We start from the raw sequence: 23721 nt of genomic DNA on the forward strand, positions 1-23721 counted from the left end.
TCCAAAGGACACGGAAGCCTGATGTTTAAGAATGTGGAACGAATGTCATTTTACTGGTCTGGTGAGGTAGCATTGATTTGATACCAACTGTTGCATTTTTAAAAAATATTTATTTATTTATGCATGTGTCTTTGTTGTGATTTTCAACCTCCTGGTCCAGGACTCGGACCGGGGTTAGCCATGTGGGAATCCAGCACCTTAATCACCATGCCACCTGCTGGCCCCAGTATCTCAACTGTTCTTGTGGAAGTAAGACCCGGCTTGAGAGAAGAATGTGTGTGGTGTGTGCATGTGCTATCAAGGGCCAAGACTTACCTGCCTCTCCGCTGCCCTGAGGGGTGGGGCCCAGGCCGTGCTGCCCTGTGTGCGGGAAGCTATGGGAAGGGTGAGATTTGTGACCTTGGAGATGGTTACTTGAAACCAAAATTGGATAGTACCCTGTGCTCCCTCTTGTCTCTGCATCAGTTTGAAAGTTTGCTATGAGCACGTCTTCACTACTGGACGCAGACAAGTGCTCCGTGAGAACCCCAGTTACCAGTGCTGCTTCACCTTGCTCAGTGGGTCTCTTGCTCAGGAATGTACCTGGCACAGTTTTGCATACTACTTCAGAGGGTTGGTGAGCTCCTTAGGTGAATGGGGCCCTTCATTTACGAACCCCTGGCTGATGGTAAACTGAAGAAAATCTGGATTTATACAGATTGATGGGAGATAGAACTTTGCAGTGATTCTTCTTAGGTTTTCTGTAACTAAGGTTCCCTAGTGTCACGCTGGGCGCGTGTGCATGTGTGCCCAGGATCCCGAGAGGAGAATGGAGGAGAAGGGATTGCAGCGTGGCCATCCCCCCTAGGGGGTGATTTCTCACTTTCTATCTCTGTCTCTGTCTGGCAAGCGCCCATGCCCTATAGCAAAAACTTACCCCCCCCCAAAAAAAAGAGGCAACATAGGGGACCAGCAGATGGTGTAATGATTATGTTGCTGGACTCCCATGTAGTCAACCACGGTTCGAGTCCCAGTCACAGTGGCTTAAAACAGGCCAGGTGCATGTGTGTGCATGTGTGCCCCAAATCCCAAGAGAATGGAGAAGGGTTTGTGGTGTAGCCATAACCCCTAGGGGATGATTTCTCACTTTCTGTCTCTTTCTCTAGCAATTGCGTGCATCCTACTGCAAAAATCTTTCTGGAAAAAAAAAGGGGGGGGGAGGGTGCAGCATAGGACTAGACCCATAGCACAGTGGTTAAACGCTGTGCATTGGAATCGGATCCCACATGGCCAACTACACTTGGAATCCTGGCCTTGGCAGCCTGAAAAAATACACTGGGGGCCAGCTCTGTGGCCTGGTGGCTGATGCAGCTGGATCCCACGTGGTCAACTCCATGGTTTGAGTCTCCGACCCAGCATCTTGAGAAACACTGGGTGCATGTGCCTGCATGTCTAATCCTTAAAGGAGGCAGAAATGGAGGAGAGATTTTGGCTTGATCATTCCCCATAGGGGCTGCTTTCTCTTCTCCCTCCCTCTCACAGCATCCTCTAGAAAAAAAAAAAAAAAAAAAAAAAAAACCACCAGGCACACGTGCTTGCACACCCCAAATCCCAAATGCTGGAGAAATGAAGGAACTGTGGTGTGGCCACACCCCACTGGGGGTTGCTTTGTATCTGGCCATTGGGGAAAAGGGCAAGCCAGCACGTGTTCTCCCTTCCCCTCAGTGAGTGAGGGAAGTTGCCTGTTTGTCATTGACTATTTTACTTCACTCATGCGACATTCCCATTTGATGATGTTCTGTGTCCACTATCTACAGTGGCTTGGAACCCCATTTAAAGAAACCAGAGCAGGGGCAGGCCGCTGGCATTGTGGTTAAGGCAGCTGGATCCCACTGGGCCAACTGCAGTTTGGGTCCCGGACCTGGTAACTTCTCTCATTTTTCCTTTCTCCTTCCCTCTCTTCTGTGTGTGTCTCTCTCTGGTCAAATTAAAGAATAATAACGGTAATAAACTTAAATAAATAAATATCTTTAAAAAGGCAGGGTAATTAAAAATAATCAGGTGCGTGTGTGTATGTGTGTGTGCCCCAAATCCCAAGAATGGAGGAGAAAGGGTTGTGGTGTAGCCATCCCCCACGGGGGTGCTTTCTCACATTCTCTGTCTCTCCAGTGAGTGCACACACCATCTAGCAAGTTACCTCCCCCCCCAAAAAAAAAACCAGACTGGGATAAGCCAGCGCTTTCCTGGCCCTCAAGTAGTTTGTCCCCGGATTCCCAGTGCAGAGTCCCAGGGATCCGGTGGAGCTGCGACGTTTCTTGTTAAAGGTAAATATTTTGTGGGCCAACCTGCAGGCCAGCAGGTCTCTTAAGTGAGACTGTGTTTTGGAGTTGCTCTTCTGAGTTAGGGTTTTAGTATTCTTTTGGTGAGTCTCGGCAGTGGTAGTTTCCATAGAATGAGGAATTTTAATTCTCTTCCTGAGGAAGTGTGTTGCCCCTGGAGCCCCGCATCCCCGGAGAGGGCAATGTGTTCAGGTACATCCGCCATACCCAGAGCTGATCCTGTCTGCAGAGGCTCTCAGCCCCACTGTGCTGCGCCTACCCTGTGGCGGCTCCCACACCACTGGCTTCCTCCCCTTCGGTCTGTTTCATGTATTTGACTATAGCATTTCTGTTTAAAAAAGGGATTCTTATGTCACTGTATAAAAAGTTTTTTTTTAAGAATTGTTTTAATTCTATTTTATTTATTTCAATTTGACCAGAGAGGGACAGAATGAGAGACAGACAGGAAAGTGAGAAAGCAAGTCGCCAAGTCCAGGACTTGAACCGTGGTTGGCCATGTGGGAGTCCAGCACCTTTAATCACCATTCCACGTGCCAGCCCCCCCATATAAAAAGTTTTTTTTATAATTATTTTATTTAACTTTAGTATTATTATCATCATTATTTTCCAGTTTGATCAGAGAGAGAGAGAGAGAGAGAGAGAGAGGAAGTGAGAAAGCAAGCCACCAGGTCCAAGACTTGAACCATGGTCAACCATGTGGGTGTCCAGCGCCTTTAACCACTACACCACTTGCCGGTCCCATAAAAAGTTTTAATGACAACTGCCATATAGGTGTATGCATACACACAATTTTAACACACAAAATTGTTTTTACACTTATAATCAGGTTGTTCCCAGCCACATTCTTGTAAATTTTCTGTAAAGCTTAACTAAATCAAAAAATGATAAAATGAAAAAAAAAATCTGTTCACAGTTGAGCGTCTTTTGGGAAAATGGCCCTCTTATTTCCTTCAAGGTGGGATTCAGGAGTTTGCGTGGATTATGGCATGTACTGTAGGTTCAGAACCAAGGGTCAGGGTTGTTCAGGTTCCCAAACTAGCCACCAAGGGCTCCTTACAATTTGCTTTCAGTCTGTTGGCCACAGCCACACGCTAGGGTGAGGTAACGGGGCACGCGTTTGGCCCTCCGGCAGCTGTAAGTCCTTGCGTGGCTGCTCACTGGATGCAGGCAAGGCATATACCCCACGCACCTCTGCTTATTCTCCTGCCAGGTGAGGACAGGCACCAAGATCGAAATAGGTGCATGGGGAGCTCTTCTCCGCCTGTGCTTGGCACCTGACCGGCACCCAGGGAAGGCTGGTGTCCCTCCTTTCTGATGGGCGAGGTGCTGAAGCCACAGGCTGATTTGTTCCAGAGAACTTACGGAGGACCCTCTGCGCCCCAGAGTGCTGGCCAGAGAAAGGTGCAGTCTGCCAGTAGGAAGGTGACGGGAACCACAGACCCGGAAGGACGAGACTGGCCGGCAGTGCTGCCGCTGAGAGGACACAGTGGGACCCACGTGTGCAGTTTGTCGTTCAGTGTTTATTAAGTAGATTCAGTCTTATATATGATATACAGATTCCAAAGGAAAGGGATTCCACGTACTTATGAAATCAGTGCATTTAGCAAGTAATACCATGGAGATAACAGCTCGATTAACAGCTCGTTGGTCTTCTGTTAAGTGAGGGAGAGGGAGTCGGCCTGTGCTAGTCATTCCACAAACAAAACAGAATTTAGTCGCATCACGTAGAGAAGACACATTCTAAGAATTAAAATATTAAGCCACATTTACAGGAAAAACTCACTATATAGAACACAAATAATTTTTATAGAGAGCATTGAGGAGGAAGTCCTCACCTGCGTAGAAGAGCCACATTAAGTTGCATAGGTGCATATCTGTAAAAATATAATTTAGAGGTGAAGCCACTGATTAATAAAGAGTCACCTTGAAAAGTTGGTGCCATCCAGTTTGCCTTAAGTGCCATATGCTTGCCCTCCCCAGAGGTGGCGCCTCTCAAACCAGCTGTCCCCAGAGGAATCCTGGAGGACTCCTCAATCCACACCTGTGCTGAGTCCTAACATCTCAGATAAGGAGCTCATGCTCTTCCAAAAACATGTCTCAATTATGCCAGAGGATCGACAACGTCTGGAGTTGTCCCTAAATCCTGAAAGCCACAAGGTCATCTTGACCTTCCCACCCCCAGGCTGGCGGGAGAACTGCATCATCCCACAGCTCTGGCAGGGTGCTGCTCCACTTTCTCATCTGCCCCTGCAGTCACCCACCAGTGGCCAGTGGGAAGTCTGTTCTTACTCCTGCTCCTAATGGACCACGTGATAGAGGCACAGGGGCCATCTATCAGGCAGGGAGTTTTTCAGCAAAACTGAGTTCTATATGATACGGATGGGGTTTTTTTTTGTTGTTTCTATTTTTAGGTGGAAACATAGATAAAAAGTGAGAGGTTTTTGTTTTGTGGCTTTGCTAAGCAGATGAGCTTAGTGAGGTGCATCTTCCTCCTCAAGAGCGAGTCTTGCAGAACACACAGGGACAGGGGGCATCTGTACATGTAAACAGTACACTTTCACTGAGTCCAAAATTAGGAGCAAAAATACAAAGGTTCACATTGGTCTTAGGTAGATACAGGCGAAAAAGGATTGAGCTATATTTAGCTCAGAAACAACAAAAACAAAGTTTCTAAAGCACCACTAAATTATATAAAAATCAGACCATGGACGGATTGAAACGGGTATTCTGGTGAAATACTTTACTATCTTGTAAAAAGTTTTACAAAAAATTACAAATTAAAAGTATCAACCCTCTGAGTTCAAAGCAGCATTTTGAAAATGAACTGGTAGTTAATCCTATAACCACCCCTGGAGTTGTAAGTGGCCCTTGGGGATAGAGATGGATGGGTTCCACCTGGCTGAGATCCTCCAAAACCCTCCTGACCCCACCTGTGCCCCTCCCCCTCAACACTGTCCTGGGGAATAAGCTCTGTTTGTACAAGTGGTGATGGTAATAGGGCTCTCCCGTGGGCTGCATGCACTCCCCGTGGTCTACCAGATGGCCCACCCCAAAGACCAAATGCCCACTTCTGTGACTCTACCCTGCTCGTGGGCTTTGCCCCTGCACAGACTTGAATTGGTGGCTCCTACTCTTTTATTCTGTTTTTAATTTGGTGTCCCAAATGATTCCTTTGCGCCCATAGATTCTCCGGAAGGTTAGTACATGGCTGTGGGGCAGGGCATTGGAAGCTCCCTTTGGGAGAAGGCAGTCCCCTCAGGTAAGAGTGGGACAGCGGTGAGCCCAGCTCATCCGAACCAGCCCTTTGCTCTCCAAGACAGGAAGGAGAAGGGGGAAGGGGCTGAAGCTACATCTTTAAAAACAAAAGTTAAATAGGACAGGCTCCCTGACTGAACTAGCTGGTGGAAGACTGTTTCCACGCAGTAACTTCCCATCCTGTTGCCTTCGGGGCTTCAGGTGCCACTTCACTGGGAAGGAGCCCCCCGAGAGGCACCTTTTACCACTGGTGTTTCTTTCCTTTGTCTAGAAAACTCCTCAAACTGATGCTCTGCCCGCAGTGCTAAGGCAGGCCGAGCGGTCAGCCGCCACAGCGTGAGCCTGGCCCAGAACAGCTGACCGGGCTGGTGCTGAGCTTCAGGGCTAAGGAAGGATCTGAGCGTTGGGAGAGCCCCTGCCCCAGGGGCTCGCTCTTGCCTGCCAAGGAATGCACTCCCTTGTGTCTAGCTCGGATTCTGCCTCTGGGAGGGAAAATGCCATGTTAAACGATTGATATCAGGAATTCTAGGGCCACGATTGTCTCTGCCAGTTTTCAACATTTTCACAAATTGCCTGGGGTAAGATTTTGTCAAAGATCTGATTACTTCGTCATTGTTCACACACAAATATTTACACAAATTCCAACGTTCGTAGTACTGCGCATGTAGGGACTGGCCGCGTGGACAGCTGGGGTGCGGGAGGCCTTGGGCACTGGAGTTTGTGCTATGCTGAAGGGGGAGTCTCGGATGTCCTGGCCCTGACCAGAGGCCTGGGAATCGGTCAGATGGAAGGCAGAGGTGGGGTGTTGGAGGCCACTCGAGAAAAAGACGACCACTCCCAACCTCCAGGGCTGGGAGTAAGCACGGGAGGGACGCTTTCCTTTCTCCAGCATCTGCGGCTCCGAGGCAGAACAGGGCATCTACACTGGCGCCCCAGCCTGCCCCTCCTAAGGGCAGTCACAGGCAGTTGGCTGCAGGAAAGCTGGCTCGGGGAGGGGTGGTTTTTGTGGCCATCCTGGGGTCCACTCAGCCCTGGCTCCCCTGGGCCTCTTTGCTCTGAGGGAGGAAAGGCAACAGAGGGCTTCTGCCAGCTCTGGGCAGGGGCGTGCAGCAGAGAGCTGCCGTCATGGCTACGGAGTGTTGCATGGAGAGGCCCCGGGGGCCTGCTGAGGTCTGGGCGAGTCCCTGGTTTTAGCAGCACTGGTAGGTATTGCACTGAGCAAGAGGAAGTGCCTATCAGGGAGGAAGGAACCAGGCCAGCTTTCTCCTTTTGCCCTTTTTCACACTCCAGGGATTATGGGTTTCTTCCAGGACTGACCCTTCCAGGAGGAGGGCTGGTCCTAGGAGAACCCAAGTGGCTTCTCCACTTCCACTGATCCCTTACTCCAACCACGGGCGAGGGGATGGGAGCTCAATTGGCCATGGCGCTCATAGCTGCCTGACAGCTGGGGCTCCCTCCGAAGAACCAGCCCTTCTCGGTACCTGTCTGAGGCCCCAGACTATGCACTGATGCTCAGACATGGCCCCGGCAGCAGATTGAGGGCAAGGGCCCTGTGGCCTGGCTGCCACCTCCCAGCACTCTGTCCTGTCAGGCAGCTGGAGGGCCAGGGCACTGCAAGCTGCTGGTTATGAGGGACAGACCCTCTCTGGGGTCCAGCTTCTGGACACCCAGTCTGGACTTACCTCCCAGGCAGACACTGTTGGGGGGGGAGTTGGGGTGACAGCCGTTCAGAAACAGGCTCAGGGCACATCCTGGAAAAAGCCCACGCTGGAGTGTGAGGTAGAATACAGGTGACCATGTGACTGGGACTTCTGTAGACTGGGGTGGGGGTGCCTTTTTTTTGTTTTGCTTTGCAGTAGGTGTGGATGAGATCCTCCCGCTCGGTGGTCCCTGTGGAGGTGCCTGGCAGTGTCCCTGTGGCAGCACTGGGACCTGCAACAGGATGGCCTGGCTGAGGGTGGTGGCCTTCCCCAGGGTGCATTGAGCCCCCGGCCCACCCCCGCCAGCCCCCGGCCCGTGTCAGTGTAGTGATATGGAATGTTAGGTACGGGGACACATCCTTCTGATCAGACAGACACAGACTGGCAATCTGTACAAACACAAAAGAATCCATTTTCAGAAAAATAAATTACTAAGGGGAGAGGAAGAAAGGGTCCACTTTGTTTTTCTCAATAAATATGCAATTCTGCTCACCTAAGACTTGAAAGGTAATTATCTGGGGGTGGGATTCTAACATCAGGGTCCACGAAGGTGATTCTAAATAGAGCTGCAGCCCCAGCGCCTTGTTGGGGGAGCCCCAACCCTTGCAGAGCTGCCCCATTGGCCTCTTCCAAGCAGGTCAGAGCACCCGTGTGGTGAGATTCCAAAAAAAAAAAAAAAAAAGTGTCCTTGTGCCCAAAAGTCTTAGGTGCTTGGAGTGTGGCTAGAAACAGCTCTTTTGGATCCCACCTCTTTCATAAAACAAAATGTACCAACTGGTGAGGCAGGAGGCCGGGTCTGGGCCGGGACAGCCTCTTCCCTGGGGTAGTGCACTCCAGGTGCGGTGGGGTCAGTTCTGCTGTAAAATGAGGTTTTCCAGTTCATCTGCGGAGCGCAGCAGGAAGGCAGCAGACTCCCGGTAGCCGGCGATGAGCTGCCGCACGGCACTGATCTCCGTGGGGCTGAGCTGGGCGGTGGGCATGGTCCTGCTGGTGCTGTTGCTGGAGGGCGTGGGCGTGGGTGTGGTGGAGGTGGTGGAGGCCCCGCCTTTCATGCTGAGGTCCGTGGGCCCTGTGGAGAGGGGAGAAGGTAAGGAGGGCATCTGGGAGGCGTCATCCCTTGTGTTGTAACTGCCAGGTCCTGGGTGCCTGCTGATCGGCACTTGCCTGTCTCTCGGATGGCTTATCCCTAGTGCCTGGAATGGGGCCTGCACACCACAGGAGGTCTTGCACAGGGGGTCCTTTCGTCGCTGTGCACACTGAGGCCTGGGCAGGTGAGAAGCTGGCCCGAGGTCACACGGTGACCGTGCACAAACTGGCTCTGTGTCGGCCAGGGTGGGTCAGGCAGAGTGCAGCTCCTAACCCAGCTCCTGGCACCGAGCCTGCTCATGCTGTCAGGATTCCGAGCATCCTTCAACAGACATGCATCCGGCTCTGGTCCCTAGGTGAGGAGACCTCAGGGCCAGGGACTCTCTCACTGACCAGAGCCCTGCCTCTCCCCAGCGTGGTGAGCAGGAAACCACAGTCCTGGAAAAGAACCGCAGGATGAGCTCTGCAAGAGGTGAGGGCGCACAGGCACACGGGTCTGTGTGCACTTCCGACAGGGCTGGCGGGACGTGTGCAGCAGGCACTGCAGGGGAGCAGCAGGGCCCATCAGGCCCACTGAGGGGTGTGTGTGAGGAAAGCCCAGAGGTCCTGAGTGGAGCCACAAAGGACCAGGAACTGCCTACGTGTGCTCAGACTGGGAAGGGGCTCCGTCCTGCAGAAAGAGGCCAGCAGGAGACTGGGCCATGGCCAACTCGGGAAGGAGGAAGGGCTGGGGGTGTTGTTTGTACTGAACCTCAGTATCTCTGCTTTCCCTCCTTTGAGGGGTCTTTTGTTCTGAGCAAGGTAGAAGGTTAGTGTGGCTGCAATGGGCATAGGGACGCAGACAGGACAGGGCCCAGAGAGCTTGTCCTGCCCTTTGCTCGGATGGTGACAGTGAAGAGGGAGCCCAATGGCTTCTGAAAGACTGGTGGGAGCTGGCCAGGGAGGGACCACCAGGCCCTGCCTCTGGCCTTCCTGAAGACTGGGGTGGGCTGCAGGGCCCAGGGCCAGGCACGTATGCACTCAAGGCCCGCTCTGACACCCCCGCTGGCGGTTCTTCCACTTTCTGTAGCCTCTGATCTCTCATCTGCAAAACGAGGCTCTTGTGAGCAGGAGGCCATGATGCCCCTGGAACCATGCAGGATGGGGGCTGCCTTGGGGAGGTCTGGTACCCTCCTTGCCACTAGCCAGGGATTCCTAGACAGGTATCCACGCTTTCCAAACCGGCTCCCAGGAAACACGGGAGCTCCTGGAGTTGGAAAAGCCTTCTTGCCAGGTGTTCATTATAAAAACAGGAGAAAGGACGGGGGTGTGGCAGCTAGGGCTCTCTGAGGGAGGCCGTCTCTGACCAGAGAGGCCAGCTTCCCCATCCCCTTTCTCCCCCTGGGATCCCTTCCTGGAGGTAATCTATCTTCTATGGATATAGGTGGCTGCTCTGGTTATCAGCCATCCCCCCCCATCATCCTGCAGGTCCCTCATGGACGGGGTTACTCATCATCGTACCTGCAGTGGCAGGTCCCTGGAGACCGAGGCTGGAGTGCTCTCTCGGGATACCCCATGGAAGCTCAGTTCCTGCCACAAGGAAGCTGGTGCATCCCCGAATGGGAAAGGAAGTTGGAGCCCAAGATGGGACAGTCTGTTTCATGGGGTTATTTCCTCTCTAACCAGAGAACATGGACATCGAGGAGGCCCTAGGAACCGGTTTGCTGAAGAATGTCCTTGAAATGGAGAGTTAAGGGACAGTTAAGTTTGTTAAAATCCAGCCCAGGAAGGAGTGGGCTGTGCACTGCTGGAAATAGCAGCCCGTGCAGGTGACTGCCACCCACGCCGATGGGCAAGTGGGCAACTGGGACAGGGACACCTCTGCCAGCTTCAAGACAGTGCAGGCATGGGACCTGAAGGGACAGAGGGGAAAGGGTCACCCCTCTGGTGTGGCTGGCACTGCCTGCCACAGTCCATGGGAGTGGTAGGCCAGGGTGTCCCTCCCTTTCTCCATCCCCAGGCCTCACCTTGTTTGCCGCTATGCTCAGAGCTTTCCTTCCCCCCTCTCAGGCTCCAGCTAAGCCTGGAAAGGAGAAGGTCTCTGCGTCCTGTAGACAATCTGATCTGGAGACATCTCCCTGCAGGCTCTGGTTACAGCCAGGCACTCAGGTTGCCAGGTGATTGCCAGTGGAGGGGTAGGAGTGGCAGGAGTTGCCCAGCACCCCAGGCAAGACAGGCAGAGCCTGATTCTATCTAAGCTGATTTGCATCTCCAGATGACAACGTAATGAGCAAAGTGAGGAGCTCTGAGCCATTAATACGGCGGCCTGGCCGAGGTACCACTGATTGAACAAGCACCTCCGGGCGCGGCTGGGGAGGGCAGTGAGAGCACACAGCAGCACACGGACGCCTGTCACCCTCCGGCTGCCGGACCTGAACCCAGATTTCCACAGCGTTCTTTAAACGAGCTACCAGTGTGTGCAGACAGGGCCTGTGCCAGGCAAGGAGGTACATGCCAGATCTCTGCCCCACTGACCTCCCCACCCACCTGTGAGGAGCCAGGACACTCAGGGTGTCGGGGGAGAGGTGGCTGCCGTTCATGTTTCTGACAGGCATGAACGGGGCAGAGATGGTGGCAGGCCCAGCACCTTCAAACGAGAGACCTGGGGAGAGACTAGGTGGCTACAGCCCTGAGACAGGTCATGCCAGGTGACACCGGGTGGCCTGAAACCATTGCCTGCCATCTGGGAGGGCTCAGGCTCCCCACGTGTAATCGGGAAAGAGGGTTCTACTCCTGGCCCTGAGACCTTGGCTGCAGACCCTGTCAGAGGCCCTCACAGGGCTGTCAGATGGCTCTTCCTTCTAGAAGGGGAGCAGCCTGCCTGGGGCAGCCACTCTGCCTCGCTGTGCTGGCTGTGAGGCCTTAGCTGCAGGGATTAGGGCCAGGCGGCCTCTTATTTTGGGTTAAGAGGCATTAGGAAGGGATGAGAAGTTAAGCCCGGGCAGCAATCTTCCAGGGGCCTCCACATACTTCCTGGTCCTGGGGGGGCGTGGTGAGTATGGGGGCAGGGGCTGGCTTTGGGCAAGGGCTTGGGGAGGGTGTGGGCCAGACCAGTGCAGGCAGCCAGGGATTTTAGCCATGGGAAGGGATAGGTCCCCCCCCTGCTGCCCAAGAGCAGTGAGGGGTCTCCTGCAGTCAAAGACAAGGCTCGAGGAATTCTCAGGTGTGCTTGGCCAGGAGCCAGTCCCCAGCTGGCGGGGAGTGTCGCCCTGCAGCCCACCCCTTGACAGCCCTTGGTGTCCTCAACACGCCCCTCATTCCTTGGCCTCTGAACCACCCTGGAGCACAAAACCCTGTCAGTGGTTCCCCAACACACACGACAGATCCACATGCCGGGTCCGAGTTGTGCCGCTACGCTCTGGCCTCCGTGTAAATGGGCCAGGGTCCCCCACTCCAGTTCCTGTTCAGGGGTAATGTGCCCCATCCACAGAAGTTGCCGGCGAAGCACCGACCAAATCCCAGCATACAGACTGCACTGAGGGAATGGATGTTCGACCACTGGCTGGGGGGGCGCTGTGGGTTCTGCGAGCGCAGCCGTGAGGACTGCCCAGCACCGGAGCAAAGGCACCGCTCCCCTCACGAGCCAGCCCATGAGCCTGGAGAGGAAGGTCGCCTGCCCAGGGCCACTTGGCTGAACTGGGACCAGCCTGGCTCTGCCACCAACTCAGCGTGACCATGGGCCAGCACCCATCTCACTGAGCTGTCGTGATGGGCGAAATGGGGGTGTGAGACCTGGCATCCATAAAGAACAGGGCCCTGGCTGGAACCTGGTGCTCACAGAGGTCTGAGGGGGCAGGACCCGGGAGTGGTGCAGTGAGCCTCGCCGAGGTACAGAGCCACGGGCTCTTGTTTCCACCGGACTTCACGCTAAGGACCAGCTAGATCGTGGCACAGGGATGACCCCAGGAGCTTCCTCTGAGCTCCCTGCACGTGCAAGGCCACTGTGTAGATGCACTGGGTGCTGGCCGGAGCCAGAGCCCGACCCCAACTCACCGTTACTGTGATTTCCTGTTTGGAGGGAGGCGGGGGGCTGCAGGTTGCTGCTCAAGGACCCGTAGCCGCGGTAACTGTAGTTGAGGCCACCGTTGACGTACACAGGGTCCTGGGAGTAGGAGGAGGCTGGCAGTGAGTAGGTGGAGTGGGTGATGGCTGCGGAGTCCCGGGAGTGCTGCTTGTCCAGGGCTATGGGCTCGTCCTGCAGAGGGTAGAGAGTGGCGCTGGGGAACCTGAGGGGCAGCTAGCTGCAGCACCAGGGTGCCCAGGCCCACTGCCACAGCCTGACCTGTGCGATTCTGGCTGTTCCCTCTTCCCTGTCACCTGGCCCCAGGGGTCTGCCCCCTCTCTACTCACCTCTTTCTTTCTTTTCTTTATTTTATTTAACTTTATTTATTTTAATTTGACCAGAGTGAGAGAGGGAAAGTGAGAAAGCAAGCCACCAGGCCTGGGAATCGAACCGCTGTCGGTCATGTGGGAGTTCAGCACCCTTAACTACCACGCCACCTGCCGGTCCCATCTTCTTACCTCTTTCTGTCCAGCTCAAGACCTCTCAGAGCCTTTTGGGATAAAGGCCTGACTGGTTACAGGGTCTACAGGCCCCAGTGACCAAGTCCTCTGACCTTCCCCTCCCACCTCTTCCCCTCACCAGCTCCTCTCCGTTCCCCTCTGGCCCCTGTGTCTGTGTGGGGACGGTGACCGTGCCGGAAGCAGCGGGCAGGAGGCAGTACCTGTGAGGACTGGTAGATCTCCAGGCGCATCCTTTTGGCCGCTTTCCTCGTCTCGCTCTCACAGGCAGCGGCCAGGATGTTCTCAGCCATGGCCGAGGTCAGGTGGGGAGGCGTGGGTCTGGTCTGTAGGCAGAGCGGGGATGGGACGAGCGATGGGTGTGGGGGCGGGCATCGGACCTGCATGGAGACCCTGGTCCGGAGGTGGGCAGTGCAGAGCTGGGGTTGGGCTCCGCGCCTTAATCCATAGGGCAGCAGTTACAACCCTTCTGGGCCTCAATTCCCTCATTTGGGGTTACGTTTTGAGAGGTTTTCGCTATAGGGCGCCTGTGCTCGCCAGACAGAGAGAGACAGAGAGACAGAAAGCGAGAAATCACCCCCCAGAGGAGATGGTCACGCCGCAATCCCTTCTCCTCCATTCTCTTCTCGGGATCTTGGGCACACATGCACACGGCGTGAGTTTTAAGCCACCGGGTCCGGGACGTGAACCGCAGTCGACTATGTGGGAGTCCAGCGACACAGCCATTACGCCAACTGCTGGTTCCTGTGCCTGCTTTTAGGACCACTGGGAGGATTATGGCTGAGTGGCGGGGGACACCCAGGAGTCCAGGCAAGACGGCTGGAGATGGGCGGTGGTGCCGAGGGCGGGGCGGGCAGGAGAGGCTCACCATTTCCATGCCGTTCTTCTTCATGCGGCGGCAGGACTTGAGGTACGTGCGGATGCGCTTGCGGGCTCGCTCCTGGAATTCGGGGAACTGCCGGCTGCAGGACTCGATGATGGCCTGGATCTTCTCCTTGGGCTGCTTGGAGATGGGCACCATGCGGTCCAGATTCTCATCCACAAAGAGACGCACGAACATCTGTAGGAGACACGGGCATGGGAAGGGCTGGCCCTGGCCACCACCCCACCCCAGCCTCGTCCCGGCCTCGCGGTGTGCTCACGTTGAAGGCCTTGAGACGCTCAGGGTCCATGCCCTCGGAGTCATTCATCTTGTCATTGTCCTCATGGTCATCATGGTCGTCGTCGTCATCATCCGCTGTGGGGGCCCGGCCCACCGTCAGGTCCTCAGGGCAGCCACTGACCTCAGTCTTGATAGAATCGTAGCTGCCAGAGCTGTAGGGGGGGGACTGCAGAGAGGGCAGGGGCAAGGGTCGGACCAGGCACTGTACGTGGCTTTGCTGATCTCCTGGCAGTGAGCTTGGGGACCCGGGTGGCAAGTACACCAGCTGCCATGTGAGTCACAGCGGCAAGGCCCTGAGAAAGTCACCCTCTCTTCCTGTTCCCCGCATCCATGAAATGGGGACAGCAGCGCTGTCCTCCCTCCCTGGGTTGACCAGGACAGCGCATGCAGGGCCCTGGCGGGGCCAGGGAGGGCGGGCGCATCAAGGCCTGCCACACTGAGTGAGGAGAGGCAGACACAAGAAGGAGCCCGCCACCAGCCAGCCTCCCCTTGTGCCAAGATGTTTTGGCTCCAGGGTATTCCTCCCTGCTCCCTAAGGGGTTGCAACCCTGAGCTGACAACCGAGCTGTCACCAAAGCAGCAAGTGTGCTGTCTGTCGGAGAGGGGGAACAGATGGGCTAGGAGAAAGAGCCAGCCCAAGCGACAGGTCCATTCGGCAGAGCACGTTCCACGCCTGGGCTGGCCTTCTCCTGCCCCCAGCCACTCGGGACCTGTGGGCCCAGTGAGCATGTGTGTGTGGACAGGGGAGAGCGACAACCGGGCCTGCGGAGTGTCACTGGCCCACAGCGGGAAGGGCTCCAGCCCCCACTGCCTCCCTCCAGCAACTCCTTGACAGCCCCGTCTCTCCTCCCTGCCTCCCCACCCTAACCCTTCGGGCCTGGCACCCACACCACCCATCTCTGCCCCGTCCTCAGGCCACTGCTTTGCCATGGTGGCTGGGGACTGCTGTCATTTATTTGCCTTTTACAAAGTTTGTGTCTTTGGTGCATCCTGACTGGCAGTATCCCGGGGACGTATTCCTATACTCAAAGAGATCGGCACCTGGCCCAGAGGACAAACAGCTGCATGACCAGACCCTGTGAGGTGGCCATGGCACAGCCTGCAGAGAATCATGGCACCGACAGACAGCAGTGTGGCATCCTGGTCCCCTAGCACTGCCTCATCAGGCCTGTCCCTCTGACCAGGCCCTGGCGCATCGGCCTAGTACCCATCTTTTCATCCGCACAGACTTGAAAAGGGGCAGGCACCCTTGTCCTCCAGACTCAGTCAGGAATCAGAAGGCCTCCTAGGTCAAGTGCTGGCCACCAGCCGGTCGCATAGCCCTGTGCAAGTCACATATCCAAGCGGCTCAGGGCCAAACCCTCTGCCGGAGTCAGAGCAGCGACGGTGGAGACTGTCAGGTAGGAGCTGTTGGTGGCACATGTGCTCCCTTCTCATTTCCTTGGCCACCCACATAACCTGTAGCCATGGTGGCAAAGGCTACAGAGCCCCGCTGAGCAAAACTCGCCTCCTCATGGAACAGTCAGAGAGCCCTGACTGGTACCTGCCCCCAGCTGGGCGTCCCTGGGTGTGACATGCAGCGACCACCTAAGCCAACCCTGTACAGAACCTTCCTGTGAGACCCTCCAACTCAGGCAAGCACCGGCACCTCCCCAGGTCCGTCTGTAGTGGGACACAAGCCCAAGAAAGACAAAGAGCCTGTCCAGGGCACGTGGCTGAGGCCAGGCTGGAGAAATGGCTCCAGGAGAGCTCGTGCCCGCCTGGTGCTGGTCTGCTCCGCTGCGGACCTCAGTGGGCATGGCAGCTTATAGGAATGTGAAGGTGGGCTCCAACGGGCCCCCCCCCAGCCTGTCTCACCCACATCGCCGGGGCCTCGCCCTTCCTCTGTGTCACACGTACAATGGGGTTAATACACAGAGCAATCCGGAAACGTGAGACTGCGTGCCTCCCTGTGCAGGACGGGGCCCAGAGAGGCACATCACCTACCACCACCGCCATGGCAGGGGCCATCAGCCCCACTTCAGAGGCAGGGAACCAGGCTCAGAGAAATGGGGGCCTCAGCAACCTCCCATTCCAGAGCCCACCCTGACAGGGCCTGGCCCCGGCTAAAATCCAGCCCCCCGCCATGTCGGTCCAGTCTCCTAACCCCCGCTGCCCCTGAGATGCAGCCGCAGCCCGCAGCCTACACACCTCGGGGGTGGTCTTCACCCCATACTTGACACGGCTCCGCAGCCCGTCTGTGCTGCAGCTATCCGAGGGGTAGGAGGGGGTGCCGAGCGCCGGGCCCGGCGGGAGCTTGTCGCACAGGTTGATGGGCTGGTCCTCGGCGGCGGCGGTGAAGTCCATGGGGGCGACAGTGCCGTTGCCGTTCATCTCGGGAAAGGCGGGGTCGCCCTGTGTGCTGCTCGACGTGGAGGGGTTCAGGGTGGAGGAGCCATTGCCACTGCCACTCTCAGAGGAGGAGTCGTCTGCAACAACAGGCCTGGGTGTGAGCCCCACCCCAGCACCCACCGGCCCCCAGGCCCCCAGGTGTCAGGGTCCCAGCACCTCTGAGTTCCTGCCCTCTGCCATCCTCATGGGCGTCCCTGGGGAAGTGGTGACGCCGCTACCCACACCTGGCTGCACTGAGACCAGCCTTGCCCTTCCCCATGGGGACCCAGGCAGTTACAGGGTCCCTCTGCCAGCAGGGGGGCTGTCAGGGGTGGAGTGGCTGTGGGGGGCACAGAGCTTCCTCCTTTATGCCAAATCCTAGTGAGGCTCAGCAGCAAGGGTCTGGGAGTGAGTGGCCTGCCAGGGTCCCTGAACACCCTGAGGTTGCTTGGGGCCTGGCCAGGTCCTCCCTACTCCCCAGCTGGGCAAGGCCTTGTCCCTCAGCCCCCTGCTCCCCAACAGCAGGCTTTACTGTTATTCCTTCCTCTACCTGAGCGGGGAGAGATGGCTCCTCGGGGCGCCAGTCACCCCACCACCTCCTGCAGCCAGGCCCAGCCCAGTCCTGGCGGTTGATGTAGAAGCAAAGTGCACCACCCCCCCCAACACACACGCACCATCTGCCCTCTGCCGCGGGACCCAGGCCCTGGAGATCCTGAGCCAGGGCTGCAGGGTTAGGGTCCTCATCCCCTGTGCCTCAGTGGGCCGTTCCCTCTTCCTGGGGGTGGACAGAGCCAACAAAGCGTTGCGGAGGTCGCCCCCTGCTGCGGAGAGCGCGCATTGCCCACCAGGTCTGGGAGAGAAACTGAAACTTCAACTACAAGACGGGACACAGGGAGAGTCCACGCCTCTCTCCCGACAGCCCCGCTGGATCGGCTGAAACCACAGAGGCCGAAGCCACTCTGGAACCCCCAGGGTCACTGCCAGGTGACCACCCGCATGGTGGCCGGTGTCGCCCAAGTGCCCTGGCGGTGCTGCTCTTGCACCAGCGAGGGCAGTGGAGGGAAGGCCACGGTGCGCCCTGACGGCATCCCCGGCCGCCCCTTCCCCCAGACCAGGGTCGCGCAGGACCCCACCCCCACCCTCCCAGCAGGCAGATTATGAAGATTTAGTCCCTGGTGCTGGGCATTGGGCACGCGCGCCTCCAGAGCGTCCCCATGGCGACCGAGCGGCTCTAACGCCCCAACCAATCACGGGCATCGCGGCTGCCAGGAGGCGGGACCAAGCTGCCCATCAAGCAGCCCGGGCCCTCCGCGAAGAGGGCGAAGGGGGGCGAAGGGGGGATGGTAAAGGCCGCGGTGCAGTGGCACCCCTCCCCCTTGGCCTCCGCAGGTCCCCAGGGCCAGGCTGCGCACATCTTCGCTGTCCTCCTGGCAGCCAGACTCCACTGCTCCCTGCACCCTGTAGGGCTGGCAGCTCCAGGCTCTGCTCCATGCCAGCCCGTAGCGCCCCCTCACTCAGAGGACACCCCAGACTCCCCAGGCCTGCACCCTGCTACCTCTGGGACTTTGCCGGTTCCCCCTCACAGATGGGTCTGGTTTTCTTCTGGCAGTCTCTCCAGAGACCAGTTGGGACACTTGTGGAATAAACAAATTACCCGGCAGTATTTATTGAGCACCTACTGCACGCTGACCCTCCCCCAGGCTAGGAAGCATCGGAGGCACCAGATCTTCTGGGAGGTTCGATGCCCATCACCTCATGGACAGCCGGGAAAGTGAAGGATCTATACAGGATGTCAACTCCCTGCCAAGGTGCAAAACCACACCCACTCCCTCTTCCCCCAAGGCCCTCTCTGGAAGCCCAGGCCCCTCAGTCATACCCTGTCTCTGCCCCACCCTTTTATAGCACCAGTCTAATCATGGCCTCCCTGCTCCAGAACCTTCCTGTGACACACTGCCCGCTGAAGGAGTCCAGATTTCTGTCCCGAGTATGCTCAGCTTCTCGACCTCTGCAGCCTCCTGGCCCACCCCCCAGCCTAGCCCTGCTGGACCTCAGACTCCAGGCCTCTCTGGGGCCCTCTGTCAGCCTCAGGTTGGAGGTACTCACGGTCCCACCCCGGCGTGCAGCCTGGCCCTCCTAGGGATACTTCGTTCCTCCTCCAACGGAAGGCCCAGGGTCCTCCCGAGAGCTGCCCACCCCTACTGGGGAGCCCCAGTCATTGAGGAAGCCCCCAACCTGGTGTCTAGAGCTCTGCTGGATACCCCCATATGGGCTGATCCTCCCATGAGTGCTGAGAAAGTCTGTTCTCAGCCTGCCTTGTGGGAGCGGGCAGGCTGGGGACACCCAGCACCATCCACCCCAGGCCACTAGCTTGACCTTGGAGGACCTTAATTCTTCGTCTGGGAAGGAGCGAGTACACTCGAGGTTTCATGCCTGGCACATGGGGAGCCAACAGTCACTGTGCTCCCCAGGGGCATCAGGCCCAAGGCCAACCACAGTGCCATATCTTTCAGGGGGCCAGGGCCAGAGGGAGCACCCGGCTTCTGGACCCAGTTTCCCAGATCCCACATGCTCCTGGGTGTGAGCAGGGAGCAGCTAAGGGGCCATAGAGAATGCACAGAGCACTCCCAGGGCCCCTACCAGGTCAGAAGCCTGCATGGGGGCCCAGACTCCAGCTGCCACCACCTTGGCCTCTGATATATACTCATGTCACTGGCCCCTGGTGGCCAGCCTCCTTGCACTCAGATGCTACCCCAGCCTTGTACAAGAAGTGGCCGGGCAAATAATGCCAGGGAGGCAAGCAGAAGCCCAGACCCATGTATTCCAAGTTTTTAGAAGCGAGGAGAAATCGGCACCATTATGTAAATATGCAGATTTGAAAATACTGGGGACAATTAACAAGGTCTACATTTGGCAAAACCTTGACAAATAAATGGTGGTCTAGCCATACAATGGACTACTAGGCAGCCAGAGAAGGAATGAAGTGTGGCTGTTACCACGTAGATGAACCAGGGGCCAGCAGGCGGCGTAGTGATTAAGGTGCTGGACTTCCACGTGGCCAAACGTGGTTCGAGTCCTGGATCTGGTGGCTTAAAAATCATGCTGGGTACATAGCGTAATGGCTATGTCGCTGGACTCCCATGTAGTCGACCGTGGTTCAAGTCCTGGGCCTGGTGGCTTAAACTCACGCTGGGCGCGTATGCATGTGTGCCCAAGATCCCAAGAGGAGAATGGAGGAGAAGGGATTGTGGCATGGCTATCCCCCCGGGGAGTGATTTCTCACTTTCTGTCTCTATGTCTCTCTCTGTCTTTCTGGCGAGCGCACACGCACTATAGCGAAAACCTCTCCAAAAAAAAAAGAAAACTTAGTGTGCTAAAAAAACCTGATCACAAAGGGACTAATATGGAAGGATTCCACTTAAATGCACTACCTACACTGGGCGAGTCTGTGAAGCCTGGAAGTGCATTAGAGGACTGCAGGTTGGGGTAGGGGGGAATGAGGAGCTAGTGCTTAGTGGGCGCAAAGCTTCTGTCTGGGGCGATGAAAAGTTGGGGAGAAATGGCGCTGGTCGTACCATTTCCAAATTGCAGAACTAAACATGCTGGTGAAGACTGCACGCTTCCACGTCGTACATACTTTACTAAAGCCCACCCAAAACCAGAAAAGTAAAACCTCCAGCATGCCTGTGCCCCCCCCCGCCATTTCCCAGGCTGTACCTGGTGGCAGGGAAAGCCAGCCACATCCGGAGAGCCCATATTAGAGGGACAGAAAAATCAGAGGCCCGTGTTCTGCACTCACGCCAGGGTCTCGCCTACCCTGAGGCTCTGCTGGTACGCTAACCACCACCCGACACGCCTGAGGCTGCCTACCCTGCAGGCCCCCGCCAAGGGAGGCCACGCTTGTAGAACACAGCAGAGCTGGGGCGCACCAACTGTGTCCCTGCAGAGGCCTCTTCGCCTCCTTGAGCCTCCGTTTCCTTTCAAAATGGGCCTTAGGTCAATACAATAGGGTGTGTAAGGTCCAGGCTACACTGGGTATAGACGCGCAAGGAAGAAATGAAAAAGCTGGTTCCCTGCACCCTACACTTTCTCCCTGGTTTGAGCACAGTGAGGCTCCGGTGCTGAGGGTGCATAGGGCATCGGGGCTCCCACCAGGTCAGAAGTCCAGCCCAGACTCCAGCTGCCACCCCTTCACCACTGTAACTCACTGACTACCACACGAGTTCCTCCCTAGGCTGGACCATGAGCTTCTGGGGTTCCCTGAGTCTAGCACCAGTGCCAAGTCTGGGTAGGCACAGTGACCAGGGTGTGGGCAGGACAAAAGGTGGAAGGTGTTCCCGCCTCGCCCTCGTGCCTGTCTTCAACCTGCTTGGCCTTATCCTCCATGAGGCCTTGAGCCAGTGGTAAGGGCGGGGGTCACTACCCTCGGGCTCGTGCTGCAGCCAGTGAGAACCAGAGCAAGGATTCTAGAGGTGACTGGGCTCCGGAGAGGGTGCCACCTGCTTTCTGCCCTTGATCCCTGGGGGTGGTTCCCATCCCCCAACTCCACTATACTGTCCCCACTCCCCTCTGACTCATTCCCTCACTTACAGGGCTTGGCTTCGGCGTCACCCTGTCAGGCCTGCCTGCCCCTGCCCTGCCCCGGCACGCTGACCCCTTTCCCTGTCTTTACCCAGAGCAGTCATCTCCTCCTCACAATGCCGCGAGGTTTGCTGTGTCTGTGGCCTGTGCCCGGCTGCCCTAGAGACCTAGGCTGGCAGGGGTGTCCTGGGAGGCTGAACTGGACCCATGTCAGGCTGTCTCTGTCCTTGCTGCAGTCTCCTGCCTGGACATTGAGACTACCCCCTGACCCTGCCAGGTAGGGAGAACAGGGCAGACAGCTGGCATGGACCAACTCCCTAAACCTAAAGTGGCCCTGGACTTCTGGGTCCTGGGAGCCAATCACTTCCTGTTGTCGAAGCTGCTGGAGGCAGGTTTGTACCTGTGTGTCTGGTCTAGTCTCCAAGTAACCTGGGGTCCTCGCCTCTCTTCACTGGAACCCCACCACACCTCCCAGGAGTCCCTGCCCTGCTCAGTCATGAGGGGGCTGGTACCCACAGGAGGGGCTGGCTGTCCCGAGCCTAGCACAATGCCTAGGAACAGAGACTGAGGCTGGTGGGTTCGAGTCCTCCCACATCCTCTAAACCAGCATGGTTTGAGGGAGACACAGACAAGCAGCCAGCCCAGGTCCGAATGGAACCTGGTGGGGCCCGGGCCAGGGTAGAGCGGGTGTGAGGGCCTCGCTGTCCACACGACCTTGGGCACAGCCCGCCTCCTGGGCTCCTCTTATCTACAGTCCAGGGAGTTCCCGCAGACGCCCTGTTGGGCTCTGACACTTTATGACTCTGTGAAAAGACCCAGCTGGCCCCACGGGTACCAAAGACCTGGCACAGAGGTCCTTCAACAGGGGCAGGCCTCTCTGAATGGGCCATGTGTTCTGATTGGACCCACCCCAGCCCCGAGCTAGAAGTGGGATCCAGGCATGCCCAGGTGACCCTGCGTCCCCACCTGGTCCACACCCTGCTGTGTGCCAGAGGCCCTACAGGATGGGCATCCCCCCCACCACGGCTGGGCTGCAGGATCCTTGGGCAGTGCAGTGGGGTGAGATGGCCCCGATCTGCAATGGTGTGAGCAGCACAGAGGTGCCATGAGGGCCTGGGAGATGTGGTGGGACACACTCCTCCTCACTGCCACACAGGGCTCTCTGGCTCTGGCAGAGGGTGATTCCCAATCTGGGCAGGACCTGGAGCCCACCACCTGTGCCCAGAATGCCTTCGGGCAAGGAAGGCCGGCCGTGCCCATCTATCTTAACGTGGGGCAATGCGCTGCTATTCAGATGGGGGAATTAGAGATGAATGGGGGAAATTGTTCTTCCCTCTGTCCCGTCTCCAGAAGCAGACAAAAACCCCTTTTACCTCAGCAAACAATGCCCTTATGTGGGCGCCAGTGCCCTGCAGCCTGCACAAGCCCAGCTCTGTGCAAGCCGCCAACCGCCACACCGGGCTCTGGAGCTGCAGCCAGCCTCCCCTCATGGGTGACCCACGCCAGCTCCCAGGCCGGGCTGGGGAAGGCAGGACGGTCCACCACCCTGGGACCATGGCTGGGCCATGGACACGTGCGTCAGCCACTTCCCAGCCAGAGGTGTGTTGCCAGAGGCATGTCTACACCCTCGGTGAGGCTCGACTCACGGCAGCCAGGCAGGGGAGAGGAGGGGCATCAATAATTCACACACACAGAGGAGCCGGGAAGGAGGAGACACAGAGTGCTGGAACCCGCAGCCCCACTATGGGCCAGGAGGTGCGGACACCAGGATGGGCCTTGTGGCGTGTCCACAGCCAGCTCTGGGCTGCGGCAGAGGGGGTTGTGGGGCACTGACTGTGCGCTGAGGTGGGGGCATGCACCTTACTGGGGCTGCCCCTGCCTGCTCTGACGAAGGCCAGTGGCCGGGGCTGTGTTTACATGATGCATAGTTCCAGAAGCACCAGACTCCCTGGCAGGCTATCGTGCCCTTCCTCCAGGAAGGCAAGGTGGGAGGGGCCTGGGGGGGGGTCAAATGGGAGACACTGGGATCCCACCATCCCGGGTGCTGCGGTCACACCGGGTGCCTGCTCCCCCAGGTGAGGCCTACATTCTCCGTCTGGCTCTCGGGCCCTGCTGCCTGCCCTGCTACCCCTCCTGAGCACCCCCTTCGTCCCTGTGGTCAGTCAGCCTAGCCTGAGCCGGCTCTGGCAAGGAGGCGGGTAGTCCGTGTGTCCCACCTGGACTCCAACCAGCACCTCTACTCCACGGCACTCGCCCGGTCCCCACGCACACCTTGGAGCCCTGGCAGCAGACACTCCCGCTGGGCCTTTGGCGGCTTGTTCCTTAGGCAGGTGCCAACACCTGGGGCCTGGGAGTCTGGGGTAGTACTGCCCGATCGAAACAGAACACGAGCCACTGGTGAAGGGAAGTCAACAAGGTCACGGGAAAGTGAAAAGGTTGAGTTTGTTTTGGTGAAAAAAAAAAAATCCATGCATAGTTCTTTCAGAATATGCATTTCCCGTGGACTTTTTGAAGGCCTGTCATATGTAAACTGCAAGTTTCTAGGAGCCATATTTTTAGAAAGTAAAAAGAAACATGAAATTAATCTTAACAAACTCTTTTATCTAAATGTATCCAATGTACCTAAAATGCCGGCATTTCAACAAGTAATCGGTACTCTACTAAAAACGAGGTCTCTTGCCTTTCTCTTTCT

The 23721-nt window shown here is 57.0% G+C and overlaps 1 protein-coding gene across 1 annotated transcript in view; it reads right to left on the reverse strand.

Moving 5' to 3' along the window:
- Nucleotides 1-3032: 3032 nt before the first annotated feature.
- The window catches only part of NOL4L (nucleolar protein 4 like), a 102897-nt gene continuing 82208 nt past the window's right edge, over nucleotides 3033-23721 (reverse strand). The window contains exons 6-11 of the mRNA XM_006154744.3: nucleotides 16272-16549; nucleotides 14062-14247; nucleotides 13788-13979; nucleotides 13123-13245; nucleotides 12392-12593; nucleotides 3033-8342 (exon numbers count right to left, since the gene is read on the reverse strand). Of these exons, the coding sequence (XP_006154806.1) occupies nucleotides 8122-8342; nucleotides 12392-12593; nucleotides 13123-13245; nucleotides 13788-13979; nucleotides 14062-14247; nucleotides 16272-16549 (1202 nt within the window). The 3' untranslated portion in view covers nucleotides 3033-8121. The remainder of the gene's footprint in view (nucleotides 8343-12391; nucleotides 12594-13122; nucleotides 13246-13787; nucleotides 13980-14061; nucleotides 14248-16271; nucleotides 16550-23721) is intronic.

Source organism: Tupaia chinensis, unplaced genomic scaffold, assembly GCF_000334495.1.
Source record: "Tupaia chinensis unplaced genomic scaffold, TupChi_1.0 Scaffold000418_1, whole genome shotgun sequence".
Classification (NCBI taxonomy): Eukaryota; Metazoa; Chordata; class Mammalia; order Scandentia; family Tupaiidae; genus Tupaia; species Tupaia belangeri.